Raw genomic sequence first — 23,440 nt, forward strand, 5'->3', positions numbered from 1 at the left:
GCTTTGGATGGCCAACTTAAGATGCCTAGGCCTGTATCTTCAATGGGAGTTAGGAGCCCAAATTCTTTTGAGGAGCTTATCCCTAGAGTTTTTTTGTTTTGTTTTTTTTTTGTGTTTGTTTTTTTCAGAGGTGTCTTGCACACACACCTCCCATTGCTTTGAATCTGAGTTGTGGGTGCTCAGTAGTTGATCAGTGACCGCTTTTGAAAATTTAGGCTTAAGTAACTTGAGGTCTCCTGACTTCCAGTTCTCTTGCCTTAATCACACACCCATCCTTTCTCCCCTTGTATTTCATCATGTGTTTTATTCTCTGCTGCTGTGAGGTATGGCAATTCAGCAATGTTGGAAATGGAAGATGCCAGACTAATCCAGGAGGAGAAGACTGATAGGAGGAGGGAACTAAAGGAGGCAGGAGAAGCTGAATGACCCCCAGTCTGTCCTACACCTCCTTGCAAATGTGCTTCAGTGACTACAGGTTAATTGGCAGGTGGCTCCTTGCAAACCTCCTGCATTCCTTCTTTGCTCCCATGCAGCCCTTCATGGGCAGCAGCTGACATATCCAGGCATGCCCTTAGGCGTCTGCCCACCAACCCATGCTCTGTTTCTCTGGTCCTGAAACATTCAGCACAGCTGCAAGCGTGTGCAAAGCCTGGTCTAACAGAGCCACTAATGGGTGATCAGCTGAAGCAATGTGTAGCCTGCAGGTGAGGTGGGTAATGAGGAGACCTGGCAGGCAGGGTGAAAGAGGATGGGGGCCAGCAGGGGAAGGAGAGAGACCAAAGAAATAAGAGTTAAAAAAATAAATAAATTACCAGGCCACGAAATAAGAAGAGTAAAGGCAAGAAAAGGGCTAATATATATGGGGAGAAGGAGAAAGGACAGGGAAAAAACAGCCTGGGCCCAGAGATTGGAATAAGAACTGTGCCAGGGTGTGTGTACTTGTTTCCCAGTGGGAAACGGGGAGGGGAGAAGCCCTCTGTGGCTTCCCCCCACTCCTAGTGTGGAGCAGGTAGACAAAGTGGGGGTTGAGGGGAGCCCATCAGGAGCCTGTGGGGCAGCCAGGCTCCCGACAGGGAGCTGCTAGAGGAGCTGAGAGACTGGTGTCTCAGCTCCCCACATTTGCCCCTCCTAGGTTGGTGGAAGTGCTCCTGATGAGGACGCGTACCATGAACCCAAGGAGGGTAGTGTGGACATACAGCCACCTCAGCTATTACTGCAGTGGTGGAAGTCGACCTAACATAGGTAGACTTACATTTCTAGTGTAGCCATACCCTGAGAAATCACTGTTTACCCTCCCAGACAGGGTGAATCTCATGATTGTAATTGTCACTACAAGGGCAGAGCAGTGTCCTCACACAGGATGAGAATGTGACTCCTAATCCGTGGCTGGGTGAAAGTCTGGTGATGGCCTCCTCCTCCGCTAGTACTCTGAGGGACTCCTATCTGGAATCCATTTTGGAGGAAATGAGTTACCTTAAGTACTGTGGCTCCCCCCAGGGGTATGTGTACCTCTGGTTGATACTCTTCCAGGAGGCACACCAATTCATCTAGATACTGTATTTGCCTAGTTTTACAACCGGCTACACTAGCAAAGTCCATACAAACTAAAACTTCACAATGACCTGTACTCACATTTCAGTGTATAGAGCCATATAAACAATATTCCAGTTGATTCATTTTTACCCTTTAATTATAAAATTAGAGTGAGCAATTTTTCAGTACTAGCGTGCTGTGACACTTTTGTATTTTTATGTCTGATTTTTGTAAGAAAATAGATTTTAAGTGAGGTGTAAATTGGGCGTACGGAAGACAAATCAGACTTCTGAAAGGGGTACAGTAGTCTGGAAAGGTTGAGAGCCGCCACTTTAGTATAACCATTGTCAGAAGTAATGGGGGCGGAGATGATCCTCACCAGCCCATTGCTGTTGTAAAATAAGACCTACTCTCCTAACTGCCACAGTTCTGTTAAATCCATTATATGATGGGGCAATGTGCAGCCCAATAACAGTTTGGAAAAAATGACTTTAGCTGTCCTTAATACCAAACACAAATCACATTTATTAAAATGGTCATACTTGCCTTGAATGACATTTTTAATAAGGGAGAGGGAAGGTGTGTTTGACAGGTGAATTTCATGTTTGATTCTGTTCACTCCCGTGAGCATGCGCACACACAAGCAACCTTTTAAATTAGTGGGCAATGAAGGTGGAGAAATGAAGAAAGCATCCAAATATGCAGTGGAGATCTGGCTTGCTTACTTGAAAAGTCTCTCCTACAGGAGGGCTGCATGTTGTAAAAGATAATTACTTCGCTGCTGCTTCAAAGGTCAGACACGTGGTAGCAGGGAGTGGGTTTTCAACCAAAATGAGATTAGCTATACCAATAATTCAGGGTTCAGAGTAACAGCCGTGTTAGTCTGTATTCGCAAAAAGAAAAGGAGTACTTGTTGCCAATAATTCAGGGGTTGCGTTCACTGCTAGGGGAAAAAAAAAACTTAAAATATTAAGAGGGAAGACCAAAGAATTTCAGAAAATCCATGACTTGGTCCCAAAAAAACAATGTCTTTCAAATCAGTGCTGCAACTTTTTATTAATGGCATTGAAGGTCATTAAGAAGCCATGTACTGAAATAATCATTATTAAAATGTCAGTGTGGTAATCATCACAGTAGAAGGATTATTAAACCTTTTGCAATTTAAGAGGGGAGAAGGGCAAAAAATGTTAGAGCTAAGAAAGGAAAAATATTAAAACTTTGTGATAGTCTGGCATCGCTTGTCATAACTAAAGTATAAAACAAAGTTTAATGTGCTTGTAGTGAAACTACTTACATGGATAAATTTTAATTAGGAACTTACTAGGTACAAACAAATGCAGCCTAACAATTCAACCCTCAACTGGAAAAATTCTTCTTAGCGCTGAAAGAGGCAGTATGATGCAGTTTGGTAAGGAAATTCTCAATGGAATTTATTAAGATTTTTTATTTTATTTTTTTTTAAATGGATGGCTTCATATTTTCAATGTCAGTTACTAAATTTGGGATAATTATTTTTTTTTTTAAATTGAAACCCAGCTGTATTTAAAGGGAAAGGGATTTAGTTTCCTGTCAGCTTCCTTTTCGGAAAAAGTGATTTGTGTATAGACTGAAATCTTTCCTGTTTGCATGTCTGAAAACACCTTTTTTGGGAGAGTCACATTTTGGTGGGGCAAGGAAAGAGGAATTGCTTTCGATTTTAAATGTTTGTAGAAATATTTGGAGAAATCTAAGAGCCTCTTTTTTCCCACTTACACAACTACACACTGTTCAAGCCAGAAGAGGTTTGACAGTGTTAACCTTGATCTGTTCTGGCACTGCAATCCACTGGAGAATGTTCTTTCAGAAATCACTCTGTACTTTGAACTGCTGAAGGGACTGCTGTGGTGTGTGTCTAACAGGGGCCTTAGCATTTCATTTCTAAGAGACAACAGAAGAGCTTTTTTATGTTTGAGTGTATGTGAGCTGTATGAAAGTAATACATGAGTGTAAACCAGGGTGAGGGCACATGGAATTTTATTTCTTGAGAGTCCTGGTGTATCTGCTCTTAAAACAAAAGGTAGGTAGGGAAAGTCAGTGTTTTGTGCACACGTGGGAAAGGGTGTGTTGCTGAGTCTTTTGAAAACCAGTGTAAATGAAAATCCATTTCCTGTCAACATGGTATGTAAGCAGGATAAACATGTAATCTGTCAATGTTTGATTTGAGCTGTATGAAAAAGAAATATGGCATCTTGTACTCTAAGAGTTTTCTAACATAAATGCAAAAAGCTAATGCAATATGCCATTAAAGAATAAATGGTACCTCAAGGTAAACTTTGGACAAGATTCAGTTTAGAAAAAATTCTGGTTGTATATCACATTTCCTGGATTTCTCTTCCCCTGGTTCCTAAGTATTAGTATTATTTGTATGAAAACCGAATATTTGTTTCTGAGAGGTCTCAAGTAGTCCTAATGTGTATTCCACACCTGAAGTTATGGTCCTTTTTGTTAGCTAGAAAACCCCATCTCCTGGGGTATTTTAAAACTGGATTGGACAAAGTTCTACAAAATATAGTGAGAGAATAATCCTGCACTGGCAAAGCGATTAGATTACCCTCATAGATATTTTTCCCCGTCTTTAATTTCTAATTTCATTATACCTCACAGGCCACAGAAAATCTCAAATTTACTTTGCGTAAGGAGGAAAATAATATTTTTATGCTGCATTGAAACTTAAAGATGTGACATTATTTCTTATATTTTGACCTACATGACAAAAAATATAAATATACATTTTGTGGTTTTGCAGTGGACTGAAGTAGAAATGAATGGAAGAAGCTCCTTTTGGAAATGTTTTTTTGCCTAGAAATGGTTAAGTGAGTTATTCAGAATATTACTAAAAATTGTTACATAAACAGGAAATCTCACTTTTGCTGCCTTAAGACTTCTGCAGCAAAAATAGAAATCTGTTTAAGTAAATGCTAAATTTATGATAGTTGACCTATGACCTGCATGACTCTACAATATAAATAACTACAGGTGAATTTTAACAAATAGTGAATTAAGTCTGGATAATCTATTAGTAAATAGAGCTGTACTAATAGTTAACTGCTGAGATCTTTGGTGTATAATACTTACTAGAGGCTTTTTCCCCCCACCCTTTCTTTGTTTATCTAGTGTTGAAGGCGAAGCTCCAAGTAGTGAAACTGGCACATCTTTGGATAGCCCATCTACTTACCATCAAGGACCTATAACCCATAGTTCGGCTATAAGCCCAGACCATTACGACCATTCTGCTTATGGGCTGTATTCTGTCTCACCTGGGCAGCAAAGATCTCGGAGGCCTAAGCTTCAGCACTCAACATCAATACTGAGAAAACAAGCAGAGGAAGAAGCTATTAAAAGGTCAAGATCACTTTCTGAGAGCTATGAACTCTCCTCAGACCTACAAGATAAGCAGGTATTTAAGCTATCTTGCTTTATTTATGAATAAGGCAAAAGGGTCTGTTTGCCAACAAAAAAAGCTTTAGGGAAGTTCACATGTGCTGCTGAAAATGACTCATTTTTATTTGTCTAAATCCAAGTTAGTTCAAAGCTGGCATAGTTGAATATTATTAAAATTCCATCCCCTCCACTCCGCTTTTTCTTTAGCTCATTGAGGCAACAGCCAAAATTGGAAAAAACGCCATATTTGTTATTAACCTAAAGTGAAAACTTAATTCTCCCCATGGTTATGATTTCATGCATTTGACTTATATCTTGTTCACAGTGTGAAATAATGCAATTTTTTTTTCTCAGTAAAATTAGTAATTTTAAACTTGGAATGGTTTTGGTGCTATGGGAAAAAAAAAAAGACTGTTTCCTCTATAGTCGGACTAAATTCAAACTGCCAAATCTTGAGTTGTTCGTTCAGTTTTTTCTCAGTCAGGCAACACTCCATTTGACTTCACTAAGATCTGAGTAGAAGTTGTGTAAGGACTTCAGGATGTCTCTCTAAAAAGGCCCTTCTTCTTTTCTAAATGTATGAAACATTTTAAAATCACATTTGAGGTATCTTGACAGTAGCCTTATTTGGAATGTGTTACCTTCCACATTCTATCCAGTGTGTCCTTTTTGAACCAATGGTTTCACAATTTAAAATAGGTAAGCATGTGTTTTGTTTTTGTTTTTTTTAATTGAAAGATTTGTAGTAAACAATACACCAATACATGTAGTTCATATTTACCATATGCTATTTTGTTTAGTGTGAGCCATGCACTAAGTCCTCTGTTGGTTTGCTTTAATGTTTACTGTGACAGCCATGATCAGCTGAAAAAAACAAAATACAGGAACATTATCTAAAAGGTGAGATATTCTAGATGGGACTAGAATTAAGCTCCTTTGCCATTTTTATTAGAATATGCATACTGCAAAAAGAGGTGTACTTCAAAAGAATATGCATTTATACAGTATATTTCTGAGTTACAATGATCTCTGGTGTATAAATTTGTATCATTAGTAATGGAACAGACAAGTTTTTCTAATTTAACAATGATCAAGATCAATTTAAATACAATGTTTTAGCTCAATTTAAAGTCATACAAGGTATTTGTAGGAATGAAGTTGTCAAAGTCAGATTCAGGACTCACATAATTTGTCAGACCACTCTGTTTATTAGCAAAGCGCTTTGCTAATGCACCCAGATGTGAGCTCCTCTCTGAGGCCCAAGATAACTTATTTATACAGCTAAGCCAAAGCCAATTTAACATAAGATACAAAAGAAAGCAGAAACTGACAAATATACATACATATCTTATTTGCATACTAACGTTTACCAATCTCCTAGCTCAGTAGGAGCTCTATGTTAATATAGTTTGAGGACCCATTTTCTCACGCTCCTTAATGTTTCTCTTCCTGACAACTATATTTCAACAAACCCTTCAAGTAGCATTTCTTTAATGAATTATAATTTCAGTAGAATTCATTCTACTTTCACAATCCCTCCTTTTTGGTCAAGCTACGCAATGACCAACAATGACTGGGTTCCACATATCAATCGTTCTTTGTCTCTTTGTTCATCAGTGATATTTAAAATCATCAAATTAGCACTCTGGTTTGGGGCAGCTATCTGTGTAGCATGCCTGACTCAATTTTGGATACAACAGGAAAGTAACTGAAAACATATAAAAATTATTAGGATTCCAATCAGGAGAGTTAGGGCTCCCTGAAACAACCAGTTTCCTATGCCAGAGAAATTGAAAAGGTTACTTAGCTGCTTCCATAAAGAACTTGGCTCTTCGTGGGGAAGATATGTGATTTGTTCTAAGTGGCTAGCACGATCTATTACCTCATTGGTGTTGTCTGGTATATACACACAGCAGTCTTTTCCAATGAGAGCACAAGTCCCTCCTTTTGCCGCCAACACTATGTCCAATGCCTGACGGTTTTGGAGGGCCATCTGTCGGATTGCCCCTGTTTCTTTGGCCAGGGCTTTTAAACTTTCTCCGGTTTCATTTGCCATTATTTCAACTACTGCTTGTAACCTTAGGAGCCTTTTTGCATGGTGTATTACTCCCCCTAATGGTATGAAGGAACTGCCAATGGCCTCTTCCGAGGTTAAGGGGCTTATGTTATTTACATACTATTGGGCATCTGTTAAGTCCCTTCTTTTTCGCCTGAAATTGCGGAGGCGTTCTCGAGGGAAGGTTCCTAGCACTTGGAATTGTGGGAGAAGTCGGGCGGGATAACAGATTCCTGACCAATTAGCTGGTAGTGCGGTATAAGCTCTGGTCCCACACAGCCAGTGACAGCCTATTAAAGCCAGGAAGGGTCGGTTGCACCTATTTGTCATATAGGTGTTTGCAAAGGAGGAGGAGTATCCCCCAAAGGGTACAGGGTAATTCTCCTTAAAAAGAGTGGTGTTATTTGCATGACTGTAGGGGGAACATGAGATTGATTTCTCTGTTTGAATTCATATTTCCATACCCGGCCCGCCACTTTTTAGTTTTGTTTGAATAATCCCATACACCATTGGCCACAGTATGCTGAAGGCAATGGCTTTTCCCCAGATCCAGCCCTGTCCCATCACACACCCAACACCAATGACCTTTTCCCTCCATCACACTTATCCATTTAGTTGCATTTATTCCCACCGCTCCCCAGGTGTCGTTGCTGATCCATATTTTGTTAAACGGACGAGGCCCTCCAGTGAGGTCTGGGGACTTGAGTGGGATAGCCAGGACAGGAACACCAGTTTGAGAGTGGGCTGGGATGTGGCTGCAGACCCAGCAATTAGAAATATTAAGGGTCTGAGCTATCCACACCTGCTGCTGAATAAAAGAATTGTCATCGTGGTCTCCCCAGACCGTAAGATACTAGCAGCCGAGGAACAGCGTCTGCTTCTGGCAACCCTTACGAGAGAATAGATTGTAAGGTATTGCAGACTGTTCCTCTACGTCGTCTTCTGGAGTCAAAATTGACTCTGCGTTGTCCTGAGGTGGTGATTGGTTCTCTGGGGATGGTGCCTTTTTACACTGTGAAGCATGTATCCACGCTGCAATGCCAGATAGTCTAACAGCCATCTGTGTAGTAATCAGTACCTGATGAGGACCCTTCCACCGGGGCTCCAAGGCGTGCTTTCGATGATGGCGCCGTACATAGACCCAATCATCTGGCTCGAGGTTGTGGCAAGCATCGGAGGTGGGTTCCGTGGGCCAGGCGGCTCGAACCTGTGAATGGAAGTGACTTACAGCTTGCATTAGTCCCTTGCAATACTGAAGGAGCGCACTGTGAGTCAAGTTCAAATCTGGAACGGGAGTCATAGCTCGCATAGGCTTAAGTACGCCATTTCGTCTTTCAACTGCACCTGCACTCTGTGGGTGGTAGGGACAGTGCAACAGATGTTTGATATGGAATATACGGTCCAGGTGTTGAACAAGTTGTCCAGTAAAATGTGTATCCCGATCACTGGACAGAGTAGCAGGAATTCCCTTGGCAGGCATAATATGATTTAACAAATATTTGGCAACAGACAGTGAGTCAGCCTTGCGACAAGGAAAGGCTTCAATCCAACCAGAGAATAAACATACCATAACCAATATAAATTCATATTGTTGACACTTAGGCATTTGTGCAAGAACGGTGCTTGAGGCAGGCCCTGGAACCCCTGGGCCACTTTTACAGGTTTACCAATATTATGGCTTTGTAGTACAGGCTGCACAGTGACGGGCTGCAAAAGAGCTAAAATGGGGGGGGGCCCACCATCCTGTCTTAGTTACAGCAGAGACCATCCCCTCCTTTCCGACATGCGAAACACCGTGTAGCAGGGCAGCCAGAGATGGGTAGAGTGAAAAGGGGGCTACAAAGGCGCCAGTAGGCGAGCGCCAAAAGGAATCGGGATGTAGAGAGCAACCTTGGGCAACCCAGGATTCTTTCTCGGTTTCTGGGGCAGAGTCTTGGAGCAGGGTGAGGTCAGTGAGGGACCAGGAGGGTAAGAGGAGAGCGGAGAACAAAGGAATCAGACATTTCGACTAGGCACGCTGCAGCAGCCACGGCACACAGGCAGGGGGGTGAGCCTTGGGCAACAGGGTCTAAAGTGGCAGAGAAATAAGCCACTGGGCGGTTCTTTTCTCCGTGCATCTGAGTGAGAACTCCAAGTGCACACCCAGATTGTTCGTGGCAGAAAAGAGTAAAAGGCTTAGAATAGTGAGGCAGCCCTAAGGCAGGGGCAGAAGCCAAACCCTGTTTGAGAGAAACAAAGGCAGAATTGGCCTCAGGGGGCCACGGCATGGGGTCAGGCACAGAGAATCGAGTGAGTTCCTGGAGAGGTTTTGCAAGGCAGGCTGTCAAGGTTCCTCCCCCACTCTGAACTCTAGGGTACAGATGTGGGGACCTGCATGAAAAACCTCCTAAGCTTATCTTTACCAGCTTAGGTCAAAACTTCCCCAAGGTACCACCACCAAACAAATACTGGTTACTGGGGAAGAGCTGTTTGGACACATCTTTCCCCCCAAAATACTTCCCAAAACCTTGCACCCCACTTCCTGGACAAGGTTTGGTAAAAAAAGCCTCACCAATTTGCCTAGGTGACTACAGACCCAGACCCTTGGATCTTAAAAACAATGAACAATCCTCCCAACACTTGCACCCCCCCCTTTCCAGGGAAATGTTGGATAAAAAGCCTCACCAATTTACATAGGTGACCACAGACCCAAACCCTTGGATCTGAGAACAATGAAAAAGCATTCAGTTTTCTTACAAGAAGACTTTTAATAGAAATAGAAGTAATTAGAAATAAGAAATCCCCCCTGTAAAATCAGGATGGTAGATACCTTACAGGGTAATTAGATTCAAAACATAGAGAATCCCTCTAGGCAAAACCTTAAGTTACAAAAAAGATACACAGACAGAAATAGTTATTCTATTCAGCACAATTCTTTTCTCAGCCATTTAAAGAAATCATAATCTAACATGTACCTAGCTAGATTACTTACTAAAAGTTCTAAGGCTTCATTCCTGGTCTATCCCCAGCAAAGACAAAATATAGACAGACACACATACCCTTTGTTTCTCTCCCTCCTCCCAGCTTTTGAAAGTATCTTGTCTCCTCATTGGTCATTTTGGCCAGGTGCCAGCGAGGTTACCTTTAGCTTCTTAACCCTTTACAGGTGAGAGGAGATTTCCTCTGGCCAGGAGGGATTTTAAAGGGGTTTACCCTTCCCTTTATATTTATGACACAGGCATATTAGGGAATCCATTGTCTGCAAAATCCAGCCATGCCTAAAAACTTCTGGACCTGGCTTGGGGAGCGGGGTCGGGGAAAGCTAAGGATAGCTTGGACGCGGGTGGGAGAAAGTGCACGGGAATCCTGGGAGAGGAGAAAGCCGAGGTATGTGACAGAAGCTTGACAGAGTTGTAGTTTAGAGCGAGAAGCTTTGTGACCCTTATTTGTTAGGGTGGTAAGAAGCACTAAAGAGTCAGTTTCAGAGGCAGACAGTGAAGGGGAACAGAGGAGTAGATCATCTACATATTGGACTAGTATGGACCTGGACAGGAAAACAAGGTCAGCAAGGTCTCTGGCTAATGCTTGGGAAAAATATGCTGGGCTTTCAGTATACCCCTGGGGCAGTGTGGTCCATGTGTATTGTTGCCCCTTGTAAGAAAAGGCAAACAGGAGTCTGGGAGTCAGGGTGAACCAGGAGAGAAAAGAAAGCAGAGCACAAATCAACAACAGTAAAATGAGTTGCATCTGGTGGGATAGAAGCCAGAATCTTTGAGAGAGGCAAGTTCTGATTCTGTCCACCTATGATTTGCCTCTTCCCACCACTGCATGAAACAGTCAACCTCTCCTTTTGCCAATTTAGTTGTAGGTTGGCTGGGTTTGTCTTTTAAGACGTCTACTCAGTCTTTGTCCCAAGATCCTAACAGTGGCCACTGAATTTTGGGATTCTCCTGAGTTAGCCTTTTGCATTCCCATACACATCTGCCCTCCCCGCCCCCCCCCGCCAAGGTCAGCCTTTTGAAGCTATCCCCCACCCATGTCATGAGGTTTTCTGTTCATTAAAACACAGCAATGCTAGCAACAAGACAAACACCACAGACAAACAACACAAAACATAGATCCATGGTATTCTGAGTTATTCTTCCGCTGGCGCCAGCTTGCTTGTAGAGTCTAAAAACAAAAGAAACAATTTCCATCCCCCTGGTGGGGACAGATTATTGCTTAATAATAATACCATTTTCTTTTACAAATTTCCTTGCTAATTGCAGGAAAAACAGAAGAATTACCTCCAGGCTGTCCTTATTTTGTTCTATAGTCAGGCTAGTGAATTACCCCACTCACTGGTCATTTATGAAATTTATGAGGTGGTGTACCTCAGTTTCCCCTCTTGTGCAACAGACCATGTTTGCAATAGTTTCTCTGCTGTACCAAGCTATAAGTTTATTCTCGGGTAATGGCGGAGACACAGCTTCAGATTTTAGCACTGTTCACACACACACACATAATTCTCTTTTGCCTAACATCCCTTGCGCTGTGGTTACTCTTTTACACAACTGTACCCCGATTACACTTCCATCTTGTACAACTAGACACAACCAGGCGCAGCCAAGTTAAGTTCCAATAGGAACCCCTTACATCCTTTAGTGATTTTGATTACATTACCCAATAGTTAAATAATTTTGATCAGATTCTCTCTCTGCCTGCTGCCTGCAGCAGTCCCTTATAGATCATTTCTGTGGGAAAAGGGCCCATTTTCCCTCAGAATAGCTGTAAAGGCTTCTGGGGACAGAAGTGTAGTGGTGGTATTAGTCACTCTACCTGACCCCCTTAGCCTAGACCATTTTTCCAGAAATTTACAGGAGTCCGGACTTCCTAAAATACATAAACTGAGCCGGCGTTCCTTTAGGGAACTGTCCCGACTTAGACGTCTGGTTACCCATACAGGAGGACTTCACACACCAATCACACAAGAAGGAAAGTCGGGTTCGCCAGAGCGATGCCCGGTGCAACACACAAAAGGAGCCCACAGGCTACTGCCTCAATCGCCCTTGCTTTCACACTAAGGGTTTTACCCAAGGCGCGGTGCGGCTGCGATTGTGCAGATTTCACTCACTTAGACCGTGGGGAGAGGAACCCTTTGGTCAGCCAATCCCCAGACGGAGACGGCGCCCAGACTCAAACACACCACAGGGAGGACGGATAGACACAGAGACAAGACAGTCCTCAGCCACGGCCGTCCTAAGAACAGTCAGGAGTCACACGGCCCCAGTGAAGACGGTTGCCATCTCGGTGGAACCTCCAAATTGTCAAAGTCAGATTCAGGACTCACATAATTTGTCAGACCACTCTGTTTATTAGCAAAGCGCTTTGCTAATGCACCCAGATGTGAGCCCCTCTCTGAGGCCCAAGATAACTTATTTATACAGCTAAGCCAAAGCCAATTTAACACAAGAGACAAAAGAAAGCAGAAACTGACAAATATACATACATATCTTATTTGCATACTAACGTTTACCAATCTCCTAGCTCAGTAGGAGCTCTATGTTAATATAGTTTGAGGACCCATTTTCTCACGCTCCTTAATGTTTCTCTTCCTGACAACTATATTTCAACAAACCCTTCAAGTAGCATTTCTTTAATGAATTATAATTTCAATATAATTCATTCTACTTTCACAAAGTTCAAAGGTAGATTCTGGCGCATACTAAGCTTCGTTGACTGACCAATTTTATAGGTAGTTATTCTTCGAGCTGTACATTGATCTGTGAAACAAAATGCATTCAAAGCTGTACAGAGGAGAGAAGGTGACCTGCTTGCGGTATTTGGCCACGTATTGATAGTAAGTGGCAAAAATAAGGACTCTAGTTTGCAATTTATTAAAAGATTCAGACACAGCTTTTGGGTACCATGGAACATCAACACATTGAGACACGAAGGACCACATTCTGAGCTGCACCTAGGAAGTACAGCCCAGGGTTGTGGGGTAAGTGTGGCTTTAAGCCAAATTCTGAGTCTGGCTGGGGGCATGTCCAACCTGCAGTGCAAGTTAGAGCAGCCACAAGGGTTTCTCTAACTACAGCAGCACTGAATGGCCCTTTATGGGCCTTTTTGCCAGCCCTGGCATCCCTGGCACACACCTACACCAGGGGCTGCACAGAGGATCTGTATAGAGCTCTAGACTGGCTGAAGAGGCCCTCTGCACTGCAGATACTCCACAGGGTCTAATTTCATCTGCCCCTTTTATGCCATCTTAATGGAGAATCAGGGCTGCAAATGTTACATTATGAAGCATGCATTTGGCCTCGCAGACCTATACTAAAGGATAGTAACCCTTCAGAACAATATAAACGTGGTGGATCGCTGTTCTGGAAAGCTTTAATTGCAGTCATGAAAAATATTTAAGCTGTTAGCAAATATTGGCAAAGATGTATCAGAAAGCAAGATAAATATTTGAAAGATATTATAAAATGTAGCCACAGGGCTAGTGAGCAACTGTGTGATCGATTTTCTCCCCCCCACAAATACTTTTCAATTGAAGGGCCCAACAAAAAGAAAGTTGATCCTGGTATACTTGATGTGTTGGTGTCATCTTCTGGATGTGGCTAAAGGATAATAATTTAGGATGTTTTAAGGAAAAACAATCCTTGCTCACTCTTGGGAAATATATTTTATGAAATGTCAGCTTTAGTTTTACTGTTCCTTTTGAATTGACATTAGTAGTTTTTAAAGACAATAAAAATCATGAATTATTCATGCAGTGTTTTGAGATTAGTTAATTGAATATTCTCCCACATGAAATCATATATTAATTTGTATGTTTAGCTATTAATAGATATAGTAGTAAATTATATTTGATAGAAACTGATTGGTTATGATAACACTAGGTCATAATAATAAACATTTCTGATCTTCAGAACATTTTACCAACATCCTCGCAGCATCTCTGTGAAGTAGATAAGTCAGTATTATCTCTGTTTTACACTTTCTACCTCAATCTTCTCATCTGTAAGTGTCTTGTTGAAAACCAGGTTAACTTAAAATACACCCCTGTTTCATTGCTTCTTGAGGTTGCTTGAAATATTTGCAAGCTAGAAAAGGTGAGCAAGAAAGTATTTTAAGCACACTGCAGCTGCAACCAGACACCTGGAATGGCTTCTCAGAAAAATATATATTCTTTATATATATAAATAAAAATGGAAATGACATTATGACAAGCTTTTTTTTTTTTAAAAGGACCACTCAAATTTTATATGAAATTATATAGCTGATCTACTGAGTTTGAGGGTTTTATTTTTTTACATGTTGAATATTTGTCTCTTTGAAAGTTCTTTAGATGTATATAAATACCACAGAATTATATTTTAGTTAAAGATCTATCTAAGCATCCGGTGTCAGCCAGTAACTTTTTAGTGAGTCCTTGCATTATAAAATATTTATTTATTTCCTTTCTAGGTGGAAATGCTAGAACGGAAATATGGGGGCCGTCTCATAACTAGACATGCTGCTCGTACTATACAAACAGCTTTTCGCCAGTATCAGATGAACAAAAATTTTGAGCGGCTTAGAAGTTCTATGTCTGAAAATCGTATGTCAAGACGCATTGTGCTGTCCAATATGAGAATGCAGTTTTCCTTTGAAGGACCTGAGAAAGTCCATAGCTCCTACTTTGAAGGGAAGCAAGTTTCTCTTACAAATGATGGGTCAAAAATAGGAGCCCTTGTCCAATCTGAATGTGGTGACCTCGGGGAATCGGCCACAATGAAATCTCCAGCAGCATCCACTGATTTTGCTGATGCTATAACAGAACTGGAGGATGCTTTTTCAAGGCAGGTCAAATCTCTTGCAGAATCAATCGATGATGCACTAAATTGCCGTAGTCTACATTCTGATGAAGTCCAAACTCCTGATCAAGTCAGAAGTCGTGAAATGGAGAGGGATAGTTGTAGTCAAATTAAGCCAGCAATCCATAACGTGGATCACAGGAAACTTGATGAGATGACCGCATCATATAGTGATGTTACATTATATATTGATGAGGAAGAGCTATCTCCACCTCTTCCCCTTTCCCAATCAGTGGACAGACCGTCTAGCACAGAATCTGACTTGAGGCTTCGGTCAGTGAACTCTTCTCAAGAGTACTGGTCCATGACCCACAAGGATGATAAGATAGACACTGATACAAGCTGCAGGAGCACCCCTTCGCTGGAATGCCAGGAGCAAAGGATGAGAATGGATCATCTGCCATTGCTAACCATAGAACCACCTAGTGACAGTTCAGTGGACTTAAGTGATCGCTCAGAAAGAGGCTCATTAAAGAGACAAAATGCATATGATCGGGGAATCACTAGTCAGCAAGGAAGCCCAAAACATATCCCACATGGTATTCCTACCAAGATTATATCCCGAGAAGAACAGGAGGCTAGACACAAGCCAAGGCCTATTGATAGTCACTTAGCAATTAATGGCACAGCAAACAGGCAAAGCAAATCAGAGTCTGATTATTCTGATGGTGACAATGACAGCATCAATAGCACTTCCAATTCTAACGACACAATAAATTGCAGCTCTGAGTCCTCTTCTAGAGACAGCCTAAGGGAACAAACCTTAAGCAAACAAACGTACCATAAAGAAACTCGGAACAGCTGGGATTCGCCTGCCTTCAGTAATGATGTTATCCGAAAACGCCATTATAGGATTGGACTGAACCTTTTTAATAAGTAAGTACAATGCTGTTCTGTTTTCCCCCTCATTTGGTAATATTTCAGTCCCTCAAATGAAGGAATATGTAACTCCGAATTGGAGGATGAATAAGACTGATAAAATAACCCCCCAGACCTACCGCTGGAGGAGTTGTAAGTAAGAAGCAAAAAGAAAACCATATATGTGCATAAAGTCATAGCAGTTAGATATGGAAAAGGGCCAGTTAGGTCATATACCTGTTCCCTTGTCAGTGCAGTGCATGATTGTTCTGTGTGGCATGTTACTGGTCATCATGAATAAAGTTGACATCTTTACAGTTAGCAATGAGTATGAGAAGAAAAATAGCATATGGCAAGGCTACGATTTACTCACTGAGATTGTGGAAGTCCTGGAATCCATGACTTCAGCCCGCAGCGGTCAGAAGCTGCAAGGTCCCTGCTGTCCCCAGGGGCAGGGAGCTGCGGGGTACCCCCACCGCCTCTGGTGGCCCCTGGAGCTCCAAGCCAAGGGTGGGGGGGGGCCTTGAGCTCTGACACCCAACCCATGTTGGGGACCCCTGGAGCTCCTAGACCCCATGCAGCTGCCTCACTGTAGGCAATGTGGGGACCCTCAGATCCCCATTTTGTCAGACATTTTTAGTAAAAGTCACGGACAGGTCACGGTTTCTGTGAATTTTTCTTTATTGCCTGTGACCTGTCCGTGACTTTTACTAAAAATATCCATGACAAGTTTTTGCCTTACTAACAATTTGAAAAAAGAAAAGGAGTACTTGTGGCACCTTAGAGACTAACCAGTTTATTTGAGCATGAGCTTTCGTGATTTGATGCATCCGATGAAGTGAGCTGTAGCTCACGAAAGCTCATGCTCAAATAAACTGGTTAGTCTCTAAGGTGCCACAAGTACTCCTTTTCTTTTTACGAATACAGACTAACACGGCTGTTACTCTGAAACCTAACAATTTGAAGAGACTATAGGACAGAATAAACCACTAGCTTCTGGAAAATGATTCACCCTGTCTGGCTTTTGGTCATTGTAGGTATAATAGATTCAACTTTTTTCCCCACGTAGTCATATGTGGATGTTATAAATTTTGTCACCCATGCATTTAAAAATGATTGAAATCCTGAAATCGTTAAAGTCCATGGGGAATTTTGCTGTTGACTTCAACAGATAATTTCTTCATTTGAGACCATTGTGTAATTGTTAAAAGCAACCAATACAGAGGGTACAGGGTAAGACATATACTACTTTTTAAAAATTCTTTGTCTTCAAATTACTGGAGTTAAACAGTCAAATCTAATTACAAGTAATGTAATCTGATGGCTAGAGCAGTGAGTGGGTAGTAGAATTTCTAGATTCTATTCTTGGCTGTATTATTGACTTTGCTGCATGGAAAGATACTTTTGTGCCTCTTTTTTTTTTTTTCCCCCATCTGTACAATGGGTATAATTACATTAGTCACAAACTTCTTCTGGGCTTAATTAACATCTATAAACCTCCTCTGTATGTGTAGATGAAGAGTGCTGGACAAATGCCAAGATTCATTCTTATCCTTTTAAAAACATTGGCAGCCATGGTGCTATTTGGAGAAGTGTTAGGAATTCTCCTCGAAGTCTTGCAGGACCTTTTTTGTGAGAATTATGTAGCTTCTAATGAGCTACTGGGTGCTTCAGCTTCCGTTGCAATTTCATACAAGTCAGTTTACTGTTCCTATTTAGCTGCCAGTGTTGCAATTTGTTTTATTTGGATTAATAAATCATCAGTTTGTCTATTATATGCTGTAACATTGCAAATCATATAAATCTGCTGACACCTTCATATATGGCTTCATATTCTAGTACAATATTAAATATGGATCAGCCAGGTCTGACTGTAAAAACCTTAAGGTGTAGGGGTGTGTGTGTGTGCTTTTTGAGGTTCTTTGCAAAAGGCATTTAAAGTGCCTTTAATTCACTGGCATCTTATAAGGGGAAGGGTTTTGCAGGCTTTTCCTGCCTAGAAAGTGAACTGGGGGAGAAGGGCATTTCCATTTTCTATTTTTAGACTATCGTCAAAGATTCCAGTTGGTTGAAAAAGGAGAGAACAATGAAACAGTTTGGATGACCTTTTAAAATGCCTGATGTGGTGATGCATTTCTATCAAGCCGTTAGACTCTGAGTATGGTGTGGTGTTTTTTTGTTTTGTTTGTTTTCATTGAGCTTCAGGTCTGACATACAGCTCTTTTGGTGGGCTGTGGAAAACAAACTTAAGATAAGGAAAAGTACTCAGGCGACACACACAAATGAATGATGGCATCTGAAACTGTCAGCTGCTCCCTGATCACATGCTGCCCTGTCAGTATGGAGCTGACAATGGGGGAAAAAAACCAAATAAACCCCAAACATGTACAGAAGAGACTGTTCTTCAAAAGACATTTAAGTGATCTTTCTGCATTGTTGGTTGGGCAACTGAGAGGATAAAGAATGCTATTGAATTTACAGTTAGTGATATGGTGTGTGTGTGTGTTTTGTTTTTTATCCTGTCAGTGGAAAGCCCTCAGAAACACAGTAATATACAGTAACTCAGGTTTACTCCTGGGGGAATTCTGCACCAAAATGTTAAATTATGTGCACAATATTTTAAATTCTGCATATTTTATTTGTCAAAATAACGTAATATAATCACTCCAGTTTCAATTATTTTTGTAATTTATTTCAAAATACCTGTCAACAAGTATGTCAGAAATACAGACAACAACAAAAAAGATTCCACCAGGAGTACAGAGTTAAAGAAATCATTATGACAAGCCAATTTCAGTTGGGAGATGCTGGAGGGGGCTGTGTGGGGCACCCCCAGACACCTGCACCGCATTCCCCACAGAGCCCAGCTGTGGGGCATTTCTAGAGACCAAACACCAGCACCCTACTTCTCCCAGAGTCCATACATCCCCAGCAGAGCCTTTACTCCCCCCAGCTTCTCTTACCGTCCTGCCAGAGGATGAAGTGTGGGGTGGCCCTGCCCTTCCTTATCCTTTACCAGAGCTGGGTCTCCCAGGTCTTCTCCTGTCCCCAGGAGAATGAGGATAAAGCTGGGCAGCCAGAGCATGCAGAGCAAGGCTGAGCGCTCTGCTCACTGAAAGCTGGAGAGCTGGGTTCCGCAGAGTCCAGTGGTCCCTAATGGCTGTCAGCAGCTTTGCAGCCCCAATTCTGTAAGGGGAAACATGAAAGTCTGCACAGAGTTAATTCTGCGCACATTCTGCATTGTGCAGTAGCGTAGGAGTACAGGTTGCACCTTTTGTGTGTGATTTTTTTTTTTAATTGTGTGTTTGATTTTTCCCATATGAGCGTCTATTTTGGCACATGGCTGCCAAGTCTTACAAACTTGCACTGAGTCACCCAGATTCTATGGATAGAATACTTGCACAGACCATGCCAAGTTTCATATAGATCTTCCTTGGCACTAGAGCTCTTCTTTAAGACCCATGACATTGTGTAAGACTTGCAGATGCTGGCTCTGTCCAAGAGGGCAATTACACCTTCTTTTGGCAAGGTAAAAGCAGCAGAGAAAATTATTAGCACGGTGTCAGGTTTGCTGAGAGAAACAAGTAAGTAAAGCTCCTAGAACAGTAGTTTTCAAACTGCGGGTCGCGACCCAGTACGGGGTCGCAGAATATAAGGCACTGGGTCGTGGCAGGCTGTTAAGTCCCGTCGGTGGTGCTGCCCAGCTAAGACAGGCTAGTCCCTACCTGTTCTGACACCGCCGCTGACCGAGAGTCACCTGAGGTAACCCCACACCCCAACCTGAGCCCCTTCCTGCACCCCAAACCCTTCATCCCCAGCCCTGCCGCAGAGCCTGCACCCCCAGCCTAGAGCCCTGACTTCCTCCCACACCCCAACCCTCTGCCCTATCCCAGAGCCCCCTCTCACACCTTGAACCCCTCAATCGCAGCCCAACCCTCTGCCCCAGCCATGAGCCCCTCCCACACCCCAAACCCTTCATCCCCAGCTCCACTGGGTCATGGGCATCAACAATTTTCTTCAACTGGGTCACCAGAAAAAAAGTTTGAAAACCACGGTCTGAGAAACACCCATTGGGAAGTCAGAGTGTATCGTCTCTCTTGAACTTCAGACAACCATCAGCTCAGTGAACATCATTAGTTCCTATGCAGCAACACTCCTATCTAGCCCCGAGGAGAAGGATACATTTTACCACTCTGCATCAAGTCATCAAAAGAATACCAGCAACTGAGCAACTTTTCCTCCTTGGTGGTGATAATGCAAGAGTTGGTGCAGACAACAACTCGTGGCCAGATTGCCTAGGACATTTTGGCATTGGCAGGATGAATGAGAATGGCCAACGACTTCTTGAATTCTACGTCCAAAACCAAATGTGCATTACCAATTCATATTTTACAGGAAAAGATCACCACAAAGTGTCATGGTGACATCCACAAGCAGGCCACTGGCACCAATTAACAAAGGACCTTGTTATCATAAGGAGGAAGGACTTACCCTTCGTGCAGAACACTCGCACGTTTCACAGTGCTGGTTATGACACTGACCTCTCCTCCTTGATTTATTAACAAAGCGAAGATTACAGCCAAGAAACTACATAGAGCAAAACCTAGGAGCAAGCCCACAATCAATGCTATTTACACCGAAAACCAGAGGTAATGCCAGGAGTTTGTGAAGGCTTTTGAACTTACCATGCATGGGAAGTCATTACCAGAGAAGGCAGAGGAATTTTGGGAAGATTTAACAACAACTATCCTTAAAACAGCTTTAGTTACATTTGGGGGAAAGAGATCATCAAAAAGGACTGGTTTGAAGAAAATGAAGTGGAACTATTACCTGTCTGGAACACAACAAGAAGCAAACAAAGAGCACCAAAGTGAGACTTCGACATGCAGAAACTGAGATACAACGAGCAAGCAGGTGCTGTGCAAATCATTACTGGATCAAGCTGTGTGAAGAGATACAGACATCCTTAGACACAGGAAACCTCAGTCATGTATAATGACCTGAAGAAAGCTCTAGGTCCCACTGTCAACAGGGTTGCCCCTCTCAAATTACACAGCGGTGAAATCCATTACAGATAAAAGCAAGCATTATCTCATTGGGCTGAACACTGTTCAGAGCTATACACACAAGAATGAAACCTCACCAGCAAATCACTGGACCAAATGCAACTCTACAGGTCATGCCAGAGCTAGATGTGGAGTCCACTGTAGAAGAGCTAAGCAAGGCCATTGATTTGCTATTAAGTGGCAAGGCTCCTGGATAAGATGGCATCCCAGAGGAAATCCTCAAGTGCGGGAAAGACAGCTTATTACCATATCAGCTGCTACTTAAATGCTGGAAAGAGGGTGAGGTACCACAAGAGATGCATGATGCAAACATCATCACTTTGTATAAAAAGTGAAAAGGGAGACTGCAACAACTACAGGGGTATCTCCCTACTAGGCGTAGCAGGAAAAGCTTTCGCAAAAGTCATCTTAGTGCGCCTACAACAGCTGGCGAATTGTGTCTACCCTGAATCACAGTGCGGATTGAGGGCTGGAAGATCAACTAAACATGATATTTTCTCTGTGTCAGCTCCAAGAAAAGTGCAAAGAGCAAAACCGACCATTGTACATCTTTGTGGACCTAACCAAAGCATTCGACACAGTCAGCAGAGCAGGTCTATTTGCACCAACCCCATTAAGTTTTATACGTTCATTCCACAACAACATGAGAGCAACTATCCCGTTTGACGGGTCCACTTTGGACAGCTTTGAGATGAAAAGCAGGGTGAAGCAAGGATGTGTTCTTGCCCCTTCACTCTTTGGAATCTTCTTCTCTGTACTCTTGAACTGTGGGTTTAAGGACATGAAAGATGGAGTGGATCTCCACACAAGATCAGATGGGGAAACTCTTCAACCTGTCCTGACTTAAGTCAAAGACCAAAGTCAAAAAGGTGCCAAATAGGGAACTTCTGCTTGCTGCTGATGCTGCCCTTGTAGCCCACAATGAAGATCTATTACAAGAACTCATGGACTGCCTTTCAAGTGGCTTGTCAGGCATCTGCTCTCACCATCAGCATCAAGAAAATGGTTGTATTAAGACAGGGGGTTCCACAAGATCCTTCAGTTACCTTAAATGCAAACCAGCTCAAAGTAGTCCAAAAGTTCAGCTATTTAGGTTCTACAGTGACCACTAACCTCTCACTGGATCAAGAACTAAATGTTCGCATTGGAAAGGCTGCCACCACCTTTAGCAGACTAACGAAAAGGGCATGGAACAACTCAAAGCTTACCAACAAGAACAAAATGCTGGTGTACCAAGCTTGCGTCGTCAGCACTCATGTATGGTGGGGAAACATGGACAACTTGTGCTCATCAGGAGAAAAGGTTAAACAGTTTCCACCTACATTTGTTTATGCCTCATACTCAACATCAAATGGCAAGATAAAGTCCCCAACTCAGAGGTTCTTCAAAGGGCAAGTTTACCAACTGTGATAGCCCTGCTCAAGCAAAGATGACTGCACTGGCTGGGCCATCTGAATAGGTTGGAAGACAGATGTATACTCAAGGACATGCTATACGGGGAGCTATCAGAGGGAACAAGAACAACAGGATGTCCCAAGCTTCGCTGTAAAGACACATGCAAGCGAGATATGAAGGAATTTGGAATTGATCCTGACCAATGGGAAATCTTGGCAGGTGATTGTAACAAGTGGTGCCATCATCTCCATCAGGGTATCAAAGTCCATGACAGGAGCTGGCTCCTACAGTTTGAAGAGAAAAGAGCCCATAGGAAGCAGGCAGCTCCCAACCAAGATATATACATTTTCAATAACTGCCAAAGATCATGCAAATCTCGATTTGGCCTATTCAGTCACATGAGACATTGCAAACCATCTACATCATAGGCTGCAATTTCCACCGTCTCTTGCAGATGAAAGGATGCCAACATGGCATTGTGACATTCCATGTAAACCCCTTGTTGCTCCTGCAAGCAATCTCACTTTCAAGAACAGCACCTGATAGAACATGCAGCTTTAACACTTGTGAACAGGTGCTGGGAAAACAACTTTAAGGATACTGAACTTTAGTAGTTTCCTATTAAAACTTTTAAGAATAAAGAGGGAACCTGTGGGACTGGAATTGCTTTGGGGCAATTGATATGATAGAAATTGCTTTAGGGCACCTCTAGGTAGCACTCTCAGTGGTTTACAAGTGAAATTCCCTTCACTGTAAAGAACCCTTCCCCTCCGCGCCCCACTATTAGTTATTCCATTTGATTGCTTTGATGCACTATACAGTGTCAGTTTGAATTAACTTTTGAGTTACCTTCAAATAATGTCATGTGTCTATTGCTCTTAGTGCACAGGTATGTCATGGTATCTTATATGTCCAAAGGTAATTTGAAAAATAAGTCACATCACTTTAGATCTGTTTCTCTAGCAATAAGCTACACTGTTCATCCAAGTATATCTGGGGAGATTTAAAAATTCCACTGCCCATAAGTGGCTTCAAAGCCTCTTAACTGGAGAAGTCAAGGTTTCCAAAAGTCTGCATCTTACAGAGGACCATGCAGAGATGGTGTTTAGGGCTACTTTCATTTCATTTTGTCATTGCCATAGTTCTGAGAAATAGAAAACTATATATAAAATTCCGTTCTTTCTGAATTTTAAATTGGAGGAGATACACTTTCGGAGAAAAAAAAATCCCTAACAAAGGGGCTGAACTCTCCTTTTTTAGAGGAGGAGGTGCTCTGTTACCTAATTGAATGT

General features: G+C 42.3%; 1 protein-coding gene across 23 annotated transcripts in view; it reads left to right on the forward strand.

Annotated features, from left to right (window-relative positions):
• Positions 1-23,440, forward strand: part of IQSEC1 (IQ motif and Sec7 domain ArfGEF 1) — a 692,283-nt gene that overhangs the window by 595,114 nt on the left and 73,729 nt on the right. For all 23 annotated transcript variants that reach the window (XM_043550598.1, XM_037903964.2, XM_037903972.2 and 20 more), the window contains 2 exons: positions 4,687-4,969; positions 14,441-15,705. In XM_043550598.1, coding sequence (XP_043406533.1) covers positions 4,687-4,969; positions 14,441-15,705 — 1,548 coding nt within the window. The remainder of the gene's footprint in view (positions 1-4,686; positions 4,970-14,440; positions 15,706-23,440) is intronic.

Source organism: Chelonia mydas, chromosome 7 (assembly GCF_015237465.2).
Source record: "Chelonia mydas isolate rCheMyd1 chromosome 7, rCheMyd1.pri.v2, whole genome shotgun sequence".
NCBI classification, from domain to species: Eukaryota; Metazoa; Chordata; order Testudines; family Cheloniidae; genus Chelonia; species Chelonia mydas.